This window comes from Elaeis guineensis, chromosome 10 (assembly GCF_000442705.2).
Source record: "Elaeis guineensis isolate ETL-2024a chromosome 10, EG11, whole genome shotgun sequence".
NCBI lineage: Eukaryota > Viridiplantae > Streptophyta > Magnoliopsida > Arecales > Arecaceae > Elaeis > Elaeis guineensis.
Genome location: NC_026002.2, coordinates 21,016,817 through 21,036,123, shown reverse-complemented (window position 1 = coordinate 21,036,123; position 19,307 = coordinate 21,016,817). Strand labels below are relative to the sequence as shown.

The 19,307-nt window shown below is 34.1% G+C and overlaps 1 protein-coding gene across 1 annotated transcript; it reads right to left on the bottom strand.

Moving 5' to 3' along the window:
* Positions 1-545: 545 nt before the first annotated feature.
* Positions 546-7,390, bottom strand: LOC105059772 (ADP-ribosylation factor). The gene is made up of 7 exons (XM_010943202.4): positions 7,253-7,390; positions 6,026-6,181; positions 4,698-4,768; positions 2,298-2,417; positions 1,075-1,193; positions 851-932; positions 546-750 (listed from the first exon to the last, which is right to left on the bottom strand). The coding sequence occupies exons 2-7, from the start codon at positions 6,171-6,173 to the stop codon at positions 745-747; spliced, it is 546 nt and encodes a 181-aa protein (XP_010941504.1). The 5' UTR covers positions 6,174-6,181; positions 7,253-7,390; the 3' UTR covers positions 546-744.
* Between the last annotated feature and the right edge of the window lie 11,917 nt (positions 7,391-19,307).

Genomic DNA, 19,307 nt, shown 5'->3' with positions numbered 1-19,307 from the left:
TGTGGCCTTGAAATAATCCGGCAACAGGGTACGAAAACAAGAAAAGAGCTGGGTTTCAGACCCACTGCTGATTTAGCATTTCTAAAATATTGACAGTTAAAGATTCAAGTCAGTGGCATAACTCTCACTGATCTAGGTTAGCTTTATTTTCATCCGAAATTACCAGATCCAGTAGCTGAAAACTTCAAACCCCTGGTAATACGGTTGTTCTTGATTGCTTGACAATGGCAAATATCAATCAGAAGCACGTTAGAAGGTAACATGCTCTCTAATTCTTTAACATCAAGCATCATCTGAGAGCCAATCCAATTAAAACCACCTGTTTCTTCCCCGACCTTAAATAGGTAAGATCAGCGAGAATGGGCAAGATTAAAGTTTGAAAATCACTCTTTGGAAGAAGGAAAGGTAGTCTGAAGAATCAAACGGTATCCTGGATATGGCATGTAGGTCTTACAAGAACCAAGCTTTTTAAGAAATAAAACTATTATATCACCCAGGCAAGGTATTCCAACGACAGAATTAGCAGGTAAAGGGAGAGAAAAAAAGAAAGCAAAAATTTAACATCTAGGTAAGAACAAATTTCCAGATTATTGTTGGTCTAGATGAGACAACAAATGCTCGAGTCTATGAAAGATAGAAACATAAGCAAATTGATTCTTGGAGCAGAGCTCTAGCAAACACATGTGGTTAACAGAAGATCCTAACAATGTTTTAAGCTCCAACAAGGTATCCAGCCAGCAATATCTATGCCTGCAGAAAAATGGAGGAATGATCCGAAGTCACAAAGAGCTGCACTTTCAACAGAAATCAAATGCAAAGAGCACTTGGCTCATGCAATCATGAGACAGACCTTGTTCGCAATGTTGTTTGAGAGCCACTCCAGTCCCTCATAAAGACCCTCCCCAGATGTGGCACATGTGCTCTGGATGTACCTGGAGAAAGACAAATTATAATGAAGTATTACAAAGCTGATAGATTCAGGTACTTACAAATAACCATTGAAATTGTATTAACTAAGAAATTGACTTGAAAGGTTAAGAACCATGTGAAGTGCATGAAATATTAAATATTTACCAGTGACGTTGGCGGAGGGAGTGCAGGCCAAGTTTATCAGTGATCTCTGCAGCATTCATGGCATTGGGAAGATCTTGCTTGTTCGCAAAGACAAGCAGCACTGCATCTCTCAATTCATCCTGCCCAGCAAAGAAAAATCTCAGTTTTCCATTTTGCATGAGGTGTACTGCTAGAGCTTCAAGCTTCTTAGGTATGTGACCCTGGTAGGCCTTGGTTGGCAAACCAATCTTGAAGCCAAGATGAAAACATTATGCAGGGACTAATTCCAGGGCCTTTGTTTGATTGTCATCTAACAATCAAGGCTCAGCTATGTTTTCATTTGAATATGCCATGCTTAATAAGCAACCATGCTTGTTCTACAGACACTTAGGTCTTGCTTTATAAACAGGGTGTGGAATAAAAATTACATGCCAATTGAAACTAGAGTCCGGGAATGAAATTTATGGCCAGCATGCCCCAAGTATCGAATGGCAGGCAAACCAGAGATCAGAGATTGGCCAAACATAAATCATTACTGATGAGTTATTATAACATTGCATCTACTGTTTGGTAGATTGCTGTATGACATGCTTCTTGCAACTGCTCGATCAAAATTTTTCACAATGGTTTCTAATAAGGTTTGAAAGCAAAAGCATTCCTTATAATAACAACAACAATGACAAAAATGGTGAACTAGCATCATCATCGATAGGATATTTCTTGGTGCTATTTAAAAGCGCACTTTGACAATAAAGATACAGAAGCAATAAAAAGTGACTCAGGCAACCTAAAGGACCGGACTTGCCAAACAAGATGAAAGAAACAAAACACATTGTTGACATGAATTGGCTTTCTTGTGAGTGCTTAGAGCAATGCTCAATGGAAAAACTGTAGATTTCAGAAAAGTGGGGGAAAAAGGAACAGTGCTCCACCAGCCTGGATAGAGTATCCTGACAGCAAGGCTACAAGCCTACAGCATATTGGAAACCAGGTTGTGAAATAGAATAAAAAATTTAGTTCTTTTGGTTGTACAGGCAGCCAAATTTATCTACTACTCTATTCTATTCAAGAATTGCCAATTTAGTATAGGGATCATATATCAAACATTTATTTTATAAGAAAGTCTTAACATATGACCTCCCAATTAAAAACTAAAAGAGCCTCCATAAACACACAAAGAAATTTCAATTTTCTGCATAAAACAATCAAATTGAAACTAAAGTGAAAATGATGTACCAGTCTACCTCATTAAGCATTCTGTGCAATTCATCTCTAGCCTCAACAATACGATCTCTGTCATTGCTGTCAATGACAAAGATAAGGCCCTGGGTGTTCTGGAAGTAATGTCTCCACAGAGGTCTGATCTGATAATACCAGCACACAAAAGGTTATTACCATCAAGTATACACAAGCCATGGGAATGTATTTAAGATCTTCAAACTCAAGTTGCTCAAGCTGTAGTGGATTAAAAGGAAACAGAAGTGACAAAGACTACACAGAAGCTTTGAACTCTCTCCCTCTCTCTCTCTCTCTCTCTCTGGTAGTACCATTAGACAAAAGATTATTACAATCATGCATACACAAGCCATGAGAAGGTATTTTACTTAATATCTTTAAACTCTCTCTCTCTCTCTCTCTCTGTGTGTGTGTGTGTGTGTGTGTGTGTGTGTGTGTGTGTGTGGCCGCACATGTGCACATGTGTAGATATATGCATAAACCATTATCTAGAAGCTGTAGAAAATATCTCAACTATGCAGTAAGCCCTGGTACATTTGCCAGCAAGCATATGTCACATTGTGATGACTAAATGATTCATGTCATCAGGAGGTCTTTAGATACTAACTTTTGATTAATTGATGATGCCACAGGAAAATTCAAATGCATACATCATTTATAAAATTGTTGATTAGAACACTTGAACATGAATGATATCTGGCACTGAAGCTTAAATATTAGTTTGCAATTCATATACTAACAATATCAGCTTGAAAAGACAGACAAGCTTCTTAGCTTCCAAAAAAACCTGGATGGGAAATTAGAGATTGTTGTACTCCAGCTAGTCTGCCCTATAATTGTTCTGGTTAAGGCCCAAGCTTTCTGCAGCTGCTAGGCATTTTAGGTAAACTGGATTGGGTTGATAACATTTTGGTTTTTGGTATTAGAGCCAGTCCCACATACAGTTTTCAAGTCAAAAAAGGGTTCGCTTGTGCAAAGGACAGAGTAAAAAGATAAGAATAATAAAGAACCTAAAGTAAAAGCCACCTCTAGAAAGGGTTGCATAGCAACCAAAGTTCAGATGGAACAAGGTTGCATGACTGTCCTAGAGTGAAAATTGCAATATTGAAAGACCTACCCAAGACTGTGAGAGAGATCATGGAGGAGGCTGAGGAGGATGGCTGCAGCGCATGGTGGTACATTACAATGCTGGTCAAGACCCCAACATTCCTGACCTCTAATGCCTTGGCATTCCAGGTATAAAGGCAAGGATCTTAACATGTCCAAGCATTCCAAATAAATTCAGAACTATGCCACTGGGTAAGGAGATATAACACAATTTTTTTCTGACAAAAGGTCAACATGCAGGTCCAGGTACCATCAAGTCACACTACCTCAAGAGAAATAACACCCAATGCGGCTTTTAGAAATGGCACACAACATAAATCTAATCTTTAACTGCTTATCCAGACCTGTAGCTGAAATGATATTATAAAAAAGGCACTGCCACAGGCTTCACTAAAAATCAATGGAATGCCATTACCAATATGGTGACAAGCAGAAAAGCAGGAAGAGTTATTGTATCTATTCCTGGAATGATCTTATAGGTCACAGAAGAAATGTACATTGAAGAGATCAAGGACAACTAGAAATATAGGAGAAACTACTTCAAGGAACTGTGCTTGTTGCATCTATCCAACATTTCAATTCACAGAATGGCAAACATTTATGCTATACCCAATCAACCTCACTCCCAAATGCATATGAATCCTTGTACCAAAGGTCCATTTGAAATTAAAATGAAATTGAAACCCTTGGAGAAATTAGGCCAACTTATCGTAGGACACCTCTGTAAAAACTAGGCGTTGGTAAAATAGTACGCACCTGTCCAATATGTCTGATTAAAGCTCATAATTATTTCCATCGAGATACTGTGTATCATTAGAATCATTGTCATCATTATTATCTTTAAAATAGTATGGTACACCTCTATAAAAACTAGGTCAACCTCAAAATATCAGGGAACCTCAAAAATGGATATCACATATCAATCTGTCAGTGAATAAATTGGTTAAACATGGGATGAGGAGTGATGGTGCCATATAACTTGATATTTTTTTAATCTTCCAGTGTATATCTTTTTTGATAGGTAAAAACAAGACAGATAAACTTCTTTCAGTGTATTTGCTATGAACTAGGTGTGCAGTAAAAATGTACACTTCCCATATGTTACCTGACCATCTCAGATACCCTGCATTGATAACAAGTTTGATATCACAAGATATCCATCACTTCTTGGAGTGTTATTATTTTCATCATTTTGTGAAATTCCAAACACAGATATAATGAAATCACAAAACAGAAGTATCAGACCTTACCCATTTTACATAAATTACTCAACGAACATTATATAGAGAGATAGTACAAACCTTGTCCTGACCACCAACATCCCACACAGTGAAGCTAATGTTCTTGTATTCCACTGTCTCCACATTAAATCCTGACAAACATTTGACATCACAAAGTCATTAAAAAAAAAAAGCAAAATAAAACAAAGTCGCAGCTCAAAAATTTGACATAGCATATTGGGCAAATATGATGAACTCCATATATACAAGAAAAAAAGAGCATCCACCAGATTCTGAATGTATAAAATGCAATTTTGGTGAAAAAAGAAGATAGATAAAGGCTCCAATTGAAATTGATGGTGAGAAGATAGTTCACCATGATAAACACAAAACAACAAAGAGCAATGAAGATAAATTATCCTGAATCAGAGCTAATCAGATAAGGTAGATACGTGATTTCAAGAATGTATGTTATTGACACGGGCCTTTAAGGAAGCTGCAGAAGAGAGGGCGCAGAATTTATTACAGAGCAAATAGACTAAGTTCTGGTAAATCTGAGAACACCAGGTTGACAACTGAACTGAGTGCATAGAGACATGCAAGCTGTCAGCGCAAAAGAACCAAGCAATGGGTAATCAATCAATAACATACATGCATTGCAACAAAGATCTGAGAACATCTTAATAAGAAGAGAGGCTCAAATTTGCCCCAAATAATCAGATAAATGAAAGGGGAAATGAAGCGTATGGAAAGAACATGGGAGAGCAACACATCAGTCACTTGATATGACTTCTCACCAAGAATAGATGAGACAAACAAAATATTGTACCACTAATATTTAAGAAGCTCTTGAATCATGTTACAAGATAGCACTTTGACATTATATCACAGAAAATAACAAAAATAGTCACAAATACAGGAAATATAATCAATCTAGCCTAAAAACAAATCAAACCCATGCTAAATTACTGTTCCTATGAAACCCAAATGCTGGTTTTAACAAATCTGAGTTCCTATCATTTATTTAAATTAGTTACTATTAATGGAAACAGAATCTCTTCCTCTCAACAGAAAATGGCATCTGTTTTGTAAAATCAATCAATTGTAATGGTACCTTCTATGTTAAAGAACATCATTGTAGGGCCATTTAAACTGCAGCAACTCCCAAGAGGTTGAACCTAATAGTGGAAATAAATGAAATGAACTAGAGATTTGATATTATCAGGCTTAATGCTCAACTTACTAAACAAAGCTACAATGTTCCCAAAAATTGTAAATCAAAAATACGCTCTTGAACACCCAATCCTTAGCCCTGAGTGAAAAAAATCAATTTCAAGTAACAAGAAAGCATGGATATCACGAGTAAATAAAGTACACCAGCTTCAAAGTTATCTATGTTTAGCACATACCAATGGTAGGAATAGTGGTCACAATCTCTCCCAGCTTCAGCTTGTACAAGATGGTGGTCTTGCCAGCAGCATCAAGACCTACCATAAGAATACGCATCTCTTTCTTTGCAAAAAGCCGACTGAATAGTTTGGTGAAAGACAGCCCCATCTTCACGTCTGATCGGCACATATATTGATATTCAATAACAAGATAAAATCATGCACTTATGGTTTCTGATAATAATAGATACTTTCATGATGATTTTATTAAATCCTAAATGAACAAATGCTTAAAGCTATAAACTTCTCTTTGGCCAAAATCTAACAATCAACTCTACTCAGATAAATTCGCTTGCGATTAACTATTTGATGCACATAATTTGACTGGCCAACAGGACCGATCAAAAGCAATCAAGTGAGTGCATCTGATTCTCATGAGTAAGGTCAAAGATAAAAACAAATTGTGTTCCAATTTTTTTGTTTCCAATGGATAAAAAATTGACCAGAGATGAAAAAAATATGATAGAAAGGGAAAGAGGAAAGAAAACACTGAGCAACGGTGATGACTAAAACTATATTAAGTGCAAAAGCTTCGACATTATCAGCTGATTCTGCATTCAAAGGACAACATGCAAATGAATAAAAACGCAACCTTTAGTTGATTTTAAAACAAAAAGCTGAAAATCAATTCTCAAACAAAGAGAATATAAGTAGATCTATGCATCAATGTGAACGAACATCAAATAAACAATTCTGCAAAAATAACTGACCTCAATAAGAATCAAGGAAATATCCAATTTAATTCTAACACCACAAAAGAGACATTTCTGATCCACCAACAAGATCACAACACAAAAGAAAGGAAAAAATAAAAAAATATCTGACGACAGAAATACAAAACAAGGAGAAATTCGATCTCACATCGACAAAAATTAAAAATTAATCAAGCAAACCCTAACAATCGTATCAAATAACGAAATACGACACCAAGAAGCCTAATTCTACCATATCAATCAATAAAGAAACAGATCCTACTTCCTTTCGAATCACCTAAAAAATTCCCAGGTTTTACACAAATTTTTACATCCAGACGAAAGAATTGTTCAAAAAAAATCGAACCGGATCGCAAAAAAAGGAGGAAAAAGCCATCAGATCTGCGCGCGAGACACGATTAAGCGTTCCAAAAGCCAAAAATATTACCCCAAAAAAAAAAAAACGGAGCAAGAAAGACAGGATCTAATAGCTTACGAGGGGGAAGAGAAGGAAAAGAAATGAGATCTCAGGAGGAGCTGCCCACCACCAGGTCCCAAAGAAACGAAGGGCCCATTTATCGGGACCGTAGATAACGGAGTCTCCTCACCGTCATGCTATGGCCTAGCGGGGCGCGTCCCGATCAGCCGTTTCATAGTTGCCGTTTACTTGGCTGTTATGTAATCTTAGCTCATCTTAACCGTCCATTGAGGCAAAGATATATGATTCTATACCGGGGTCCAGTAGACCAGGTTAAGTTACATTGCCAGCGGACCGGAGCAATCTGATTAGTTTTGACAAGAGAAGGTGAAACGTCCCTCTCATCACTCAGTTGTTTGGAGTCGATTTAGTTGACAAGGCCGACAAGTTGATGTGGGGCGCTACTTGTACTTCCAAAGACAGCCTAAGAGTTTTATAAAATTTTCAATGCCAAAAAAAAAAAGTTTTATAAAATTTCTAATACGGCTTCACTATGGACTGTTCATGGTAACGGAAGATTGAGATAAATTATCACATGGGTGGCGCAGATCCTCTTCGATATTTAAAAAATACCGCAAGATATTATGCAGAGTTGGACATCATCTATTTTAAAAAAATTAAAATATATATATATATTTTAAAAATATTTAGATTATTTGAACAGCCGTTCATTTTATGATAGATGGTATCTAACCATGCATAACACTCTATGATGCTTTTTAAGTACCATAAAAAATCCCATTCTTATTTTATTTTTGCAGAAGCTTGCATGAAGTCACATTCGTGTCGTGCTACGCTAGCTAGACGAAGCTTAACAGTGTGGAGAAGACTGTGGATCACATTTAATTTTCATACCTAAAAGCAATGTAGGTTTGGCGATTGTTTCATATTCTATCAGCAATTTTTATCACTCCAGACCCGACCGAAGCTCTCCTACTTTACCTAAAAACAAGTCTGATAAGCTTGAATGCATTTAAGCAGCATATATTGTATTTCACATTTGGAATGCAAACAACAAGTGGGTGTTTGATAATGTATCCTTGTCTTCAAGATTTGTATTCCAAAAAACAATCATTCAAGCTAGAGAATTCACTCAGTATACTTTGACAGAGAACCTGAGACAATAGGGGACATCTGGATTAGATCCCTCCTTCTTCTTTTGTATCTCGAGTGACATTTATTACTGAGGAACTCCCAATCGAATTTATATCAAAATAAATTTTGATGGTAGTGTTACTATAGATGGTGCCAAAAAAGGCACTAGATTTGTAATTAGAGGGTTTGATTTCCAATTTTTTGCAGCGGTTGACGGACAACTCTTTGATATTATTGTTCTGAAAACGGAGCTGAGGGCAGTTTGGAAGGAGATCCTGTATGCGGTTCTCACCTTGCAAACTAGCCAAATCCTTTTTGAAGGTGATTCTGCTACAAGGATTGATTAGATTTTATCATGTTCGCCTTCAGCACATGATCATCTGCTTCTACTGAATATCTTGACACTGGAGGGTCTCTATTTCAAACTTCCCATATGTATAAAGAGGCAAATAGGGTTGCTAATTGGATAGCAACCCATGTTACAAATCATTCTGGGGATGCTCTTTAGACACAAGTTGCTTCCATTCCTTTTCCATTTAGAGTAGTTTTAATTTCAAATTTTGTAAAATGTATCCATTCAAGGAATGTATTATTCATTCGCTTCATTCCCAAAAAAAAAATAGAGAGAAAGAAAGATGGATGGATGCTTGAATTAGATCTGTCATCTCCTCTCTCTCTCTCTCTCTCTCTATATATATATATATATACCTATTTATTTACCTATCAAATAGAAAGGAGTGAGAAAACTCAACCTCACTCCAAAATTTGAAAAAATTAGAAAAAATTATAGAAAAATCATCTGAAATTAAAAATTTTGAATAAAAGTTAAATCTATCTGTACATAAAAGTTTAAATATGGTAATGTTATTTTAATGTATTAAAAATATCTAAATATATTAGAAATCATCATGCATGGAAAAAGAACACTCGGGCAACTAAAGTGAGTGAAAGGCCAAAGAAAATGTTCATCTCTAAATTCTTGAATTATTAAATATATTCTACTTAATAATTTAATTTTCATTCTATTTGTTAAAAATATTTATTATTCTAAATCATAATTTTATATTTACATCTAATTTTTTATTAAAAAATTAAAATAAATTCAAATTTAAGGTGACTCATCTTAATTATTTTAGAATAATTATTAAGCATTTAGATTCCACACATAGAGAAAAATTGAAATTTAGAGTTATTTTAGAAAGCTATTATTTTAGAAAGTTATTAATCATGAAAATTTTTTTTCTTTTTGATAAGTTGAAGCACTCATATGATTATAGTATAAATATAGCCAAAAAAATCAGACAACAAAATATTCCAAAATAGCACCAGGAGAACCCCCACCTTGGTTCACAAAATATCTTCAAAATGAACAGCAATATACAAGGCACCTAATCTACGATACCGTTTGCCTCACAATAAATATGTCTGATTTTCAAAAAGACATGCTGACACCAATCTCTAGATGTAGTAGAGTAACAAGTACGTGGTAACAGCCCTCATCCATCCTTAGATCCAACCAACTACCATAGTTATCCCCCTTTATGATAAGGTGTTCTGCACCTAAGGTCATTCTCATATACAATGCCCAATTAGGATACCTGCAACTCGGCTCCAAGGATAGTGACATCAAAGAGATAGCTGCCACCTGCAACCACTAATCTTAAGTCAAGATCGCGAATCACAAAACCAGCTCCTTTTTTACTACCACTCACACTACCATCAAAGTTGATCTTAAGGAGACTTGAGGATAAGGACTCTTAGGTGATGTAAACCCGATAGGACATTATAGGAGCATGGAAGAAACCCAAGGTATCCGAAACTCTCCAGGCCACTAGTGATAAAGACGGATGAGTAATCTTGATAGCTTGGCTCAGAGCCCTTTCTGGGACGAACCTCCCTAACAACTTCCTTAATTTAAAGACAATACTATTTATGGTCAGCCAAATATGGCGAGCAATATAGGCAGCTCTGATGTCAGGTAGTCTAGATGCCTTGGAACCAATAACCCGACGCAAAGCTTTGAGGAACATTTGCATTGGCACCGCCAACTAAACAACCACTAGAAAAAAGTTGACCAGACTCTAGACCTATATAGCTCTAAAAAATAGGAACATGCCGTGCTCCACTATCTTATTATCTATCCTACAGCATGGATAGGTGGATGGGAGGTCGATACCTCTATCCTCAGGATCACCTTGGTAGGAAGGTGACTCCATGCAATCTTCTAGACAAACAAGCTGACCCTCGGATGAACCTCGAGTCTCCATATTCATGGACCATCCAGTCTCATGACTGGCTCCCTTTTGTATAGGTTGTAGAGGTCTCTGGCTGCCACCCTCTAGCTGTAGTAAGAACTCCGAACCCTTACACTTGGTTGTCATGGAGAGGGATCATCTGGGATAAAACCCTCTCCACCAGTTGTCTCCAAATAAACAAGTTGCCAAAACAGTGCACCAACCCTCCCATCTAGTTAGGATAAGTCACAATTTGGTATAAACTCCTTGGCCTCCATATTGAGAAAAGTCGGGTAGTGACTCAGTGGAAGGTCCATAATCCATGGATCACAAAAATGATCATTCATCTGCTTATTCCCAACAAACCATCTAGTCCAAACTATAACCTTCGAAGCATGAGCACATATCTTTCTCCACATGATAAAGCTGCACCAACTCATCTAAATGTCATCACATGATACTCACAAGCTATACTTGTCCCTCATCATCATGCTCCAAAAATTAATGTTAGGCTGAAGAAGCTACACAGCATGTCTGGTAATTAGAGCATCAGTCTGATCAATAAAGATGGAATATCAAGACCCTCCCCTCACTGACCGATTGATAAATCACATCCTAGGCTAAAAGATGCATGCAACCTCCTTCTAATCACAGGCTCTATATAGAGTTTCTAAACAACTGCTTAAGCTTCACTAGACAGATCTTCAGCATGACCATGTTAGACATCACATAAATAGACACAAAGCTGAATACGGACCTTACTAGTGTAATCCTACCTATCATGGATAAGGACCAAGCCTGCCAGCCCTCAAGTCGCTCTTGGATTGACTACTCTGATCTGGAGCACTCCATCCTTAAAAGTTTTTACATGGAGATACAAATGCCCAAAGAGCATCACACCCTATTCTGCTCCATAATACCCAATCGCTGCTTGATAGCACGCTTCAACCAGGACTTGGTCTTTGGGTTGAAGTACATAGCAGACTTGAGAAAATTCATCTTTTGCACTGAGACAAAAGAGTATTCCTCAAAGATCTTAATGAAATCAATAGTATTTTGGATCGATGCCCTCTGCAAAGAGTAAATGCAAGATTGGCTGGGCCTCTGGAGCTAGCATATAGGGATCTAAGGTCCACTCCAATGTCACAAAGCACAAGGCATAGGACAAAGTATTAGCATAAAAAATGATAAATAGATAGGAGGATAGAGGTAAACCTTGGCAAAGTCTGGTAGTGGAGTGGAAGAAATCCGTCAAAGTATCGTTGATCAAGATTATGAACATCAGGGCTTGAATAAAACTCATGATTCAACTAATCTACTAACTACGAAAGTCATAACTCTCTGAGACCTGACAAAAGAATTGCCCATTCATACGGTCATAAGATCTCTCCTTTTAAGTATCTAAAAATATATTTCACTATAATTAAATGAGATTTTTTAGGATTTGATTACAATCTAGCATATAAACAAACACTAAACCATACATCTAGTCTATTTATAATTAAAAATAGAAGGAAGCCTATCATATCTCGATAGAGTTTCTAATGAGCAACTTTACCTCCACCCTTGTCTAGCTCTATGAGGGGTTCATTAGTATGGTTATCTATTTTAGCTTCTCTATTCCAAATATTTTGTGTAATTCCTTTATGTACTTTGTTTGACTGATGACGATCTCCTCAACTGATTATTCGATTTGCAGTCCAAAAAAAAAGTTAACATTTTCTATCATGCTCATTTCAAACTCTCCATGTATTATCTTAGCAAATTTCTCACAAATTAAATCATTAGTAGCACCAAAGATAATGTTGTCAGTATATATTTGAATAATTTGTATGTCATTATCTTTACTTTTAATGATAATATAGAATTTGCTTTTTCTCTAAAAAATCTATTATCTATCAAGAACTTGCTAAGCTTTTCATACGAAGCTCTAGGAACTTATTTCAGTCCATATAGGATGTTTGACAATTTGAAGACATGATTTGAAAATTTTAACTCTTCAAAAACTAAGGATCGCTCTGCATAAACTTATCTTGAAATATAATCAGTTAAGAATATACTTTTAGTATCTATTTAGTATAATTTAAAATTCTTGCAACATGCATAAGTAAGTAGCAGTCTAATAGCTTCTAGTCTGGCTACAAAGGCATAAGTTTTATCAGAATTAATTTCTTTTTCTTGAGTATATCTTTATACTACTAATCTAACTTAGTTTTCTATCTACTATTCCTAATTTATCTATTTATTTCTATCAACATATTTAATTCCTATAACAAAGTGATCTCTAGGTCTAGGTACTAAGGTTCAAACTTTTTTTTTTCAAATTAGTTTAATTCTTCTTGCATTGCTAAAATCCAGCTTTCATCTGTTCAATTTTTTCTTTTGATTTGGGTTCCATCTGAGAAACAAAAGCAAGATGACTATAAATATTTTTAAGAGAAGATCTAGTTATTATCTCATGGGCTAAATCTTTATGATTAATTCTTTCGAGTGACTGTAAACATATCTCTATTCTCTTGGTAGATTGATTGTTTGATGTACCTCACCTTCTACTTTGCCCTCATCTTTTGTCTTTATCTCTATTTGTTTCTTCAATATTCTTTTTGACTAATTCTTTGATGGTGAGGTTTTCCATGCTTTTTTCAATTAAATATATCTTATTATTAGCACTAATATTCTTTCTTAATAAAAGAGTGTTGGTCTCATCAAAAACTATATGGACAGCTTTTTCTACCACTAATGATTTTTTGTTAAAAACTCCACAAACCTTATTAGTAGTTGAATAACCTACAAAGATACCTCACCTGATTTTATAAATTTTTCTAAATTATCTTTTTCATTATTTAGAATAAAATATTTATAATTTTTATATAAAAATAGTTAATATTTGGCTTCTTACCTTGCTAAAGTTCATAGAAGAATTATCCAAGAATAGGTCTGATGAGTGTTCTATCCATAACATAACATATTATGTTGATAGTTCTAGCCTAAAAATACTTTGAGAGATCATTTTCACATAATATGGTACACATCATACTTCAAGCAACTGATTGTGTTAAGGGATCCTACGCACAAAAAAGTTATGTTAAAACTTTTAAAATCTTGACTTTTAAGTTTTGTCTATGATCACTTTTAAACTATTTATTGAAAATCCTTTTTCATTCTAAAGTTTTCTACAAAACTTTGAAAATGTTTGAAATGCTTCATCTATATACAAGAAACAAACTAGTTATTGAAAATACTTTTCCTCCCAGACTAGTGATTCTAGTAAGATCAAATAGATCCATGTGCAATAATTCAAGTGGAACAAAAGTGAAATTTCTGTTCTTCGATTTAAATGATACTCTAGTAAGCTTACCTATTCAACAAGCATCACAAATCTAACCTTTTTCAAATTTAATTTTAGGTAATCTTACTAATAGTTTTTTTTTTAATCATGTCCATATTAGCATGAGCTAATCTCTTATGTTATAGCTAATTTGTTTCATTATATTCTGAATTCACAGTTATGAGACACTGGATGTTTTGATCTGATAAATCATCCAAGATAATTGCATAAGCATTCCCTTGTTTGTGGTCTATGGACTTTATTTCATATCATTAAGACTAGTGACTAAGCAATAAGAAGATTAAAAAGTAACATTAAAACCTTTGTCACATAGTTGGCTAATGCTAAGCAAATTATATTTGAGACCTTTAACTAATAAAATATTCTCAATAGAGGTGGAGGAATTTTAACCAATACAGTCGATACCTATAATTTTACCTTTGCTATTATCACCAAAGGTAATTGATCCTCCAACCTTCGATTCCAAGAAGGTGAACTATGATTCACCCTTTATCATATGCCCCTATCTAAGTATATTTTCTTTCACTATTACTAGTTGCAATGTACATTTATAAACAAAGATCAAGTTTTGATTTTAGGTAGTCAATTTTCTTGGATCTTTAATGGTTAGTAACTATGGTTTCTTTAGGAAACCAGATTTTCTTAACATCAACAAAAATATTGTTTCTAATATAGTATGCATGTGCAATATATCATTTTCTTCGACAATAATTATAGATTGTAAAATAAAGATTGTTGAAGTTAGTTGCTTTCATATATTAAAAAAAACCTTTCAAATATTTTTGTTTCTTTGATGGATTATAACCTAATCTAACTTTGTTAAAAGCACATCTTTGTTTGCATAATATGATATCTAACTTTTCTTTCCTTATGTAAATTGGGAAAACACAATAGTTAAATTCAAATTATTGTTTTCTTCAACTAATTTTTTTTTCTTTTATAACAGCTTTTTTTCTTAGACAGATGGTTTTTAGTTTCATAACATCATTATTTTTAGCTCCTATTCCTTGTAATTCACATACTTACTCTTCAAAGAAAAAATTAGAGTTAGATTCAAAATTTATCATGTTTATTTTATGTGCCATCAAACACAAATCGGCCATTTCTTACTGCTCTTCATTGGAGCTACTTTCTACACTATCACTTGACATAGCTATCATGGCCTTGTTCTTCTTAGACTTCTTTGTTACTTTCTTCAGGAGGGGACAAAGTGCTTTGATATGACCTAATTTTTTTACATTCGTAGCAGATCTTTTACTTTGCTCCTTCTTAGTCAAAGCCATCTTTTTCCCTTGTCTTTTCTTTCTCATGAATTTTTTGAACTTGGTGATCGGTGCAATCTCCTTATCATCTTCACCAATCTTTAGATTCAATTACTTCATCTTGAGTAGAGAACATCCAAGCAATAACCTTCTTCATCTTGCTATCCTCATCATCGATCATTGTATTTCATAGTGAGATCATCAGTCATGAGAGAGCCCAATAGCTCCTCCAATGATAGCTGATTCACATCTTTAATCTCTTGAATTGCAATCACTTTAGCTTTCCATGATTTAAATAAAGATCTAAGAATTTTTTTTACAAGTTTATTTTTAGTATATAATTTTCCTAAAACTTTAACTACATTGATGAAGTTAGCAAGTCTAATGAACATTTTAGTGATTGATTCTTCTAGCTTCATTTTAAATCATTCATAATTGTGTTAACATACTAAGTTTAGACTACTTGATTAGTTCTTTCATAAGTTACCTCTAATCTATCTTATATCTCTTTAGCAAAAATATAGATAGATATTCTATTGAATTCATTTGCATCTAGGCATAGTAAAGAGTATATGTGGCTTTGGTGTTCAACTGAGCCAATTTCTTATTATTATCATCCCATTCACTCTTATGTCTAGATATTTGAACTTCATCCATATGTTATAGTTAGAAGCTTGAGTGAATATTGTTATTCTAGCTTTCCATTATCTATAAATTCAAACACTAAATAGGTGGGCCTGTCGATGGCTATCCCTCAACAAGAGATGAGCCTCCAAGGGCTGCCATTGGATGTTTTATTCTAGATTTTTACATCGATAAGGATATGAGAGCACTAGACTCTAATATGAATTATTGCCTAAGATAGCAATCCAAGAGGGAGGACGAATTAGATTTCTAAAAATTTAAACTAATTTAGTTGATTTATTAATTTATGCTATTATAAGCCGTGAAGTACTATGAACAAGTGATTTAGTAGAGTATAAAAATGAATGTATCAGTAAGCAAAAAGAAAAAGAAGAAAAGATCAATAAAATATGTAAGATTTTTATGGTGGTTTAGTGCAACTGGCTCCTACATTCACTCTCCAAGTATCCCGCCTTGAGAATTTTACTACATAATTTTACCAACAACCAACTATTTAGGTGTTAGCTCAACCTTTGCAAGAGTTTCTCTCCCTGAAACTCTCAGCCAACAAGCTAACTTCACAGACGTTAGCCAAACCTTTTCCAAGGAGATCACTCTCCTAATCTCACAATAGCAAAAGCCAAGTAAAGAATTTAGTATAGTTGTTGAACCTCTCTCTTAGATAAAATAGGTCAAGCACTTAATGATTCTTACTAAATAAGGGGGAAGATAAAATCTACCGTTATTGCGCTTTCCTCTAATTTTCCAAATAGATCTTTATTCTTCTTTATATATCATGTTTCCTCATAAATGCTATGGGAGCTTCATATTTATAGCAGAGGAGCTGGTGTTGTCATTTTTATAGCCACTAGAGGTCCTAGTCAGAATATTAATTACCACTATCGAAACTAGCCATTTGTGGCCGTTACAGGTTAGCTTACTATAGAAAAGACAATTCCCTTATATAGGGAGATGACTAGGGGTAGCAATTGAGTTGGATCGGATCATATACTGGTCGGATCAATGTGGATTGGATCAAAAAATCATCAATCTAAATCTGATCTATTTATTAAATGGATCAAAAATTCAAATCTGAACCCAACCTATTTATTAAATAGATAATCTGATCCGATCCATTTAACCTATTTATTAAATAGATCAAATTAGGTTAAACAAATTAAATGGGTTAAACAAGTTAAATAGATCGGGTTAAATGGATCAAAAATAGGATAAGTAGGTTTTAAACAGGTTAAACAAATCTTAAATGGATTAGATAGGTGAAACAGGTCAGGTTAAATGGATCAAAAATAGATTAAATAGATTTTAAACAGATTAAACAGGTTAAATGAATTATCTAACTCAATCCGATCTAAATATTAAATGGGCTAAACGGGACAGATACCTAAAATCCAAATTCAATCCAAATATTAAATGAGTTAAATGGGTTGACCTGTTTATGACCTAAATATGTTTAGTCTAAACATAAATCTGTTTATGATGGGTCGAATATGGATCGGGTTGTTGCGTCAAATCATATTTTGCCAGTCCTAGAGATGACTCCTGATGAATGCAAGGCTTGACATTTGAATATAAACCTTTTGGGAGACGGCTCTCATGACTTATGAAGATGACTTTTGATTCTACTCTTCTTGCTCAATCTTCTAGAGACGACTTCTAGTATTCGAGAGACAGCTCTTAGATTCCTGAGATTACTCCTGAGTCGATTTTACTCTCTTTTGCACTTGTGACACAACTTCTATCCTTTTGGAGATAACTTCTAAATAGAAGTGGCAATCAAGTCGGATCGGATCATTAACGGATCGGGTCATAAACGGATCAGATCAGAAAATTATCAATCCAAACCCAACCTGTTTATTAAATGGGTCAAAAATTCAAATCTGAACCTGACCTATTTATTAAACAGATAACCCGATCCGATCCGTTTAATCTATTTATTAAATAGATCAAATTAGGTTAAACGGATTAAATAGGTTAAATAGGTCGGGTTAAAGGGGTTAGAAACAGGTTAAACAGGTTTTAAACAGGTTAAATGAATCTTAAATGGGTTAAACAAGTTAAACAGGTCGGGTTAAATATATCAAAAATAGGTTAAATAGGTTAAACAGGTTAAACAGATTAAATAGATTATCTGACTCAATCCGACCTGAATATTAAACGGGTCAGATATCTAAAACCTAAATCTGACCCACTTATTAAATGAGTTAAATAGATTGATCCATTTATGATCCAAACTCATTTGGCCTAAATCCAAACATGTTTATGGTGGGTCGAATACGAATCGGATTGATGGCTCGGATCATATTTTGCTAGCCCTACTCCTAAATAATACTGGCCAGCTTCTATCTACTAAAGACAACTCCTGAGTAGTGCCGATTGACTCCTAAACATAGTTGACTCCTAAAGCATTGGGGATAACTCCAGAATATTATCTGCTTGCTCTTGTCCCTGGAAAATGACTCCTAAGCTACCAGAGATGACTCCTCTTGGTCTACAGCTCCTTCAATTTTGGAAGATAATGCTACTTGAACCGGAGGCAACTCCTTATATCTGAAGCTTTCTCTATAGTTGGAGGGAGTGACTCCTCTACCTTGAGGAATGGCTCCTTACCATGATTTCCTACAACTTGTTCTTCTTTTTTCTAAGGCAATTCCAAAAAAGTTAATGACTTCAATATTTTGATATCATCAAAATCAAATCCTTCGAAAACAAAAATTTATTTAAAAATTTTTTAAGGAAAAAAATTTTAGGAAGCATGCCTCTTAATTATTTTAGAAAATATTTTCCTCCATGCAAATTTTTTTTTAATATCTTACAAAACATAAAACCTCTTCTTATTTACTTTTTGCTAATCCATATTTAAGAAACACAAATTATTTTGGGGATGGAGAAATTTTTTGAAAATATTTGAATCCATATGTTGAGAGTTTCTATGTATTGGAAGTTGTTAGAAATATCACCAAGTACTAAAAATTCAACCCCTCTCCAAAATTTAGAAAAATTAGAAGCAAAATCATAGAAACAATGTCTAAACATTTAAAGAAGTTAACTAGATATGTTGAAATTATCTATGTATGTTAAAAATATTTATATATGTTAAAATTATTTAAATATATTAAAAATATATTTTAAAATATCTAAAATTATTTTAAATAATAATAATAATAATAATAATAATAATAATAATAATAATAATAAGAACAAGAACAAGAACAACAACAATAACAATAACAATAACAATAACAATAATAACAATAACAATAACAATAACAATAACAATAATAATAATAATAATAATAATAATAATAATAATAATAATAATAATAATAAGGCATCCATTTATAGTGTCCATGTAGAAATTATTTTAAAAAAATATTTATCTCTATGTATAAATTATTTTAGATTTTAAAAAATATTTGAAGCCATCCATTTAAAATCCATATGCAAAGTTCTCATGCATCGAAAGCCATTAGAAATATCACGCATCCAGT

Coding starts and splice junctions, on each gene's coding strand:
- LOC105059772 (XM_010943202.4), bottom strand. CDS start 6,173: ATGGGGCTGTCTTTCACCAAACTATTCAGTCGGCTTTTTGCAAAGAAA. Junction 2,418..4,697: donor ATGTTGGTGGTCAGGACAAG/GTTTGTACTATC, acceptor TGGTATTATCAG/ATCAGACCTCTGTGGAGACA. Junction 1,194..2,297: donor TGCACAGAATGCTTAATGAG/GTAGACTGGTAC, acceptor TTTGCTGGGCAG/GATGAATTGAGAGATGCAGT.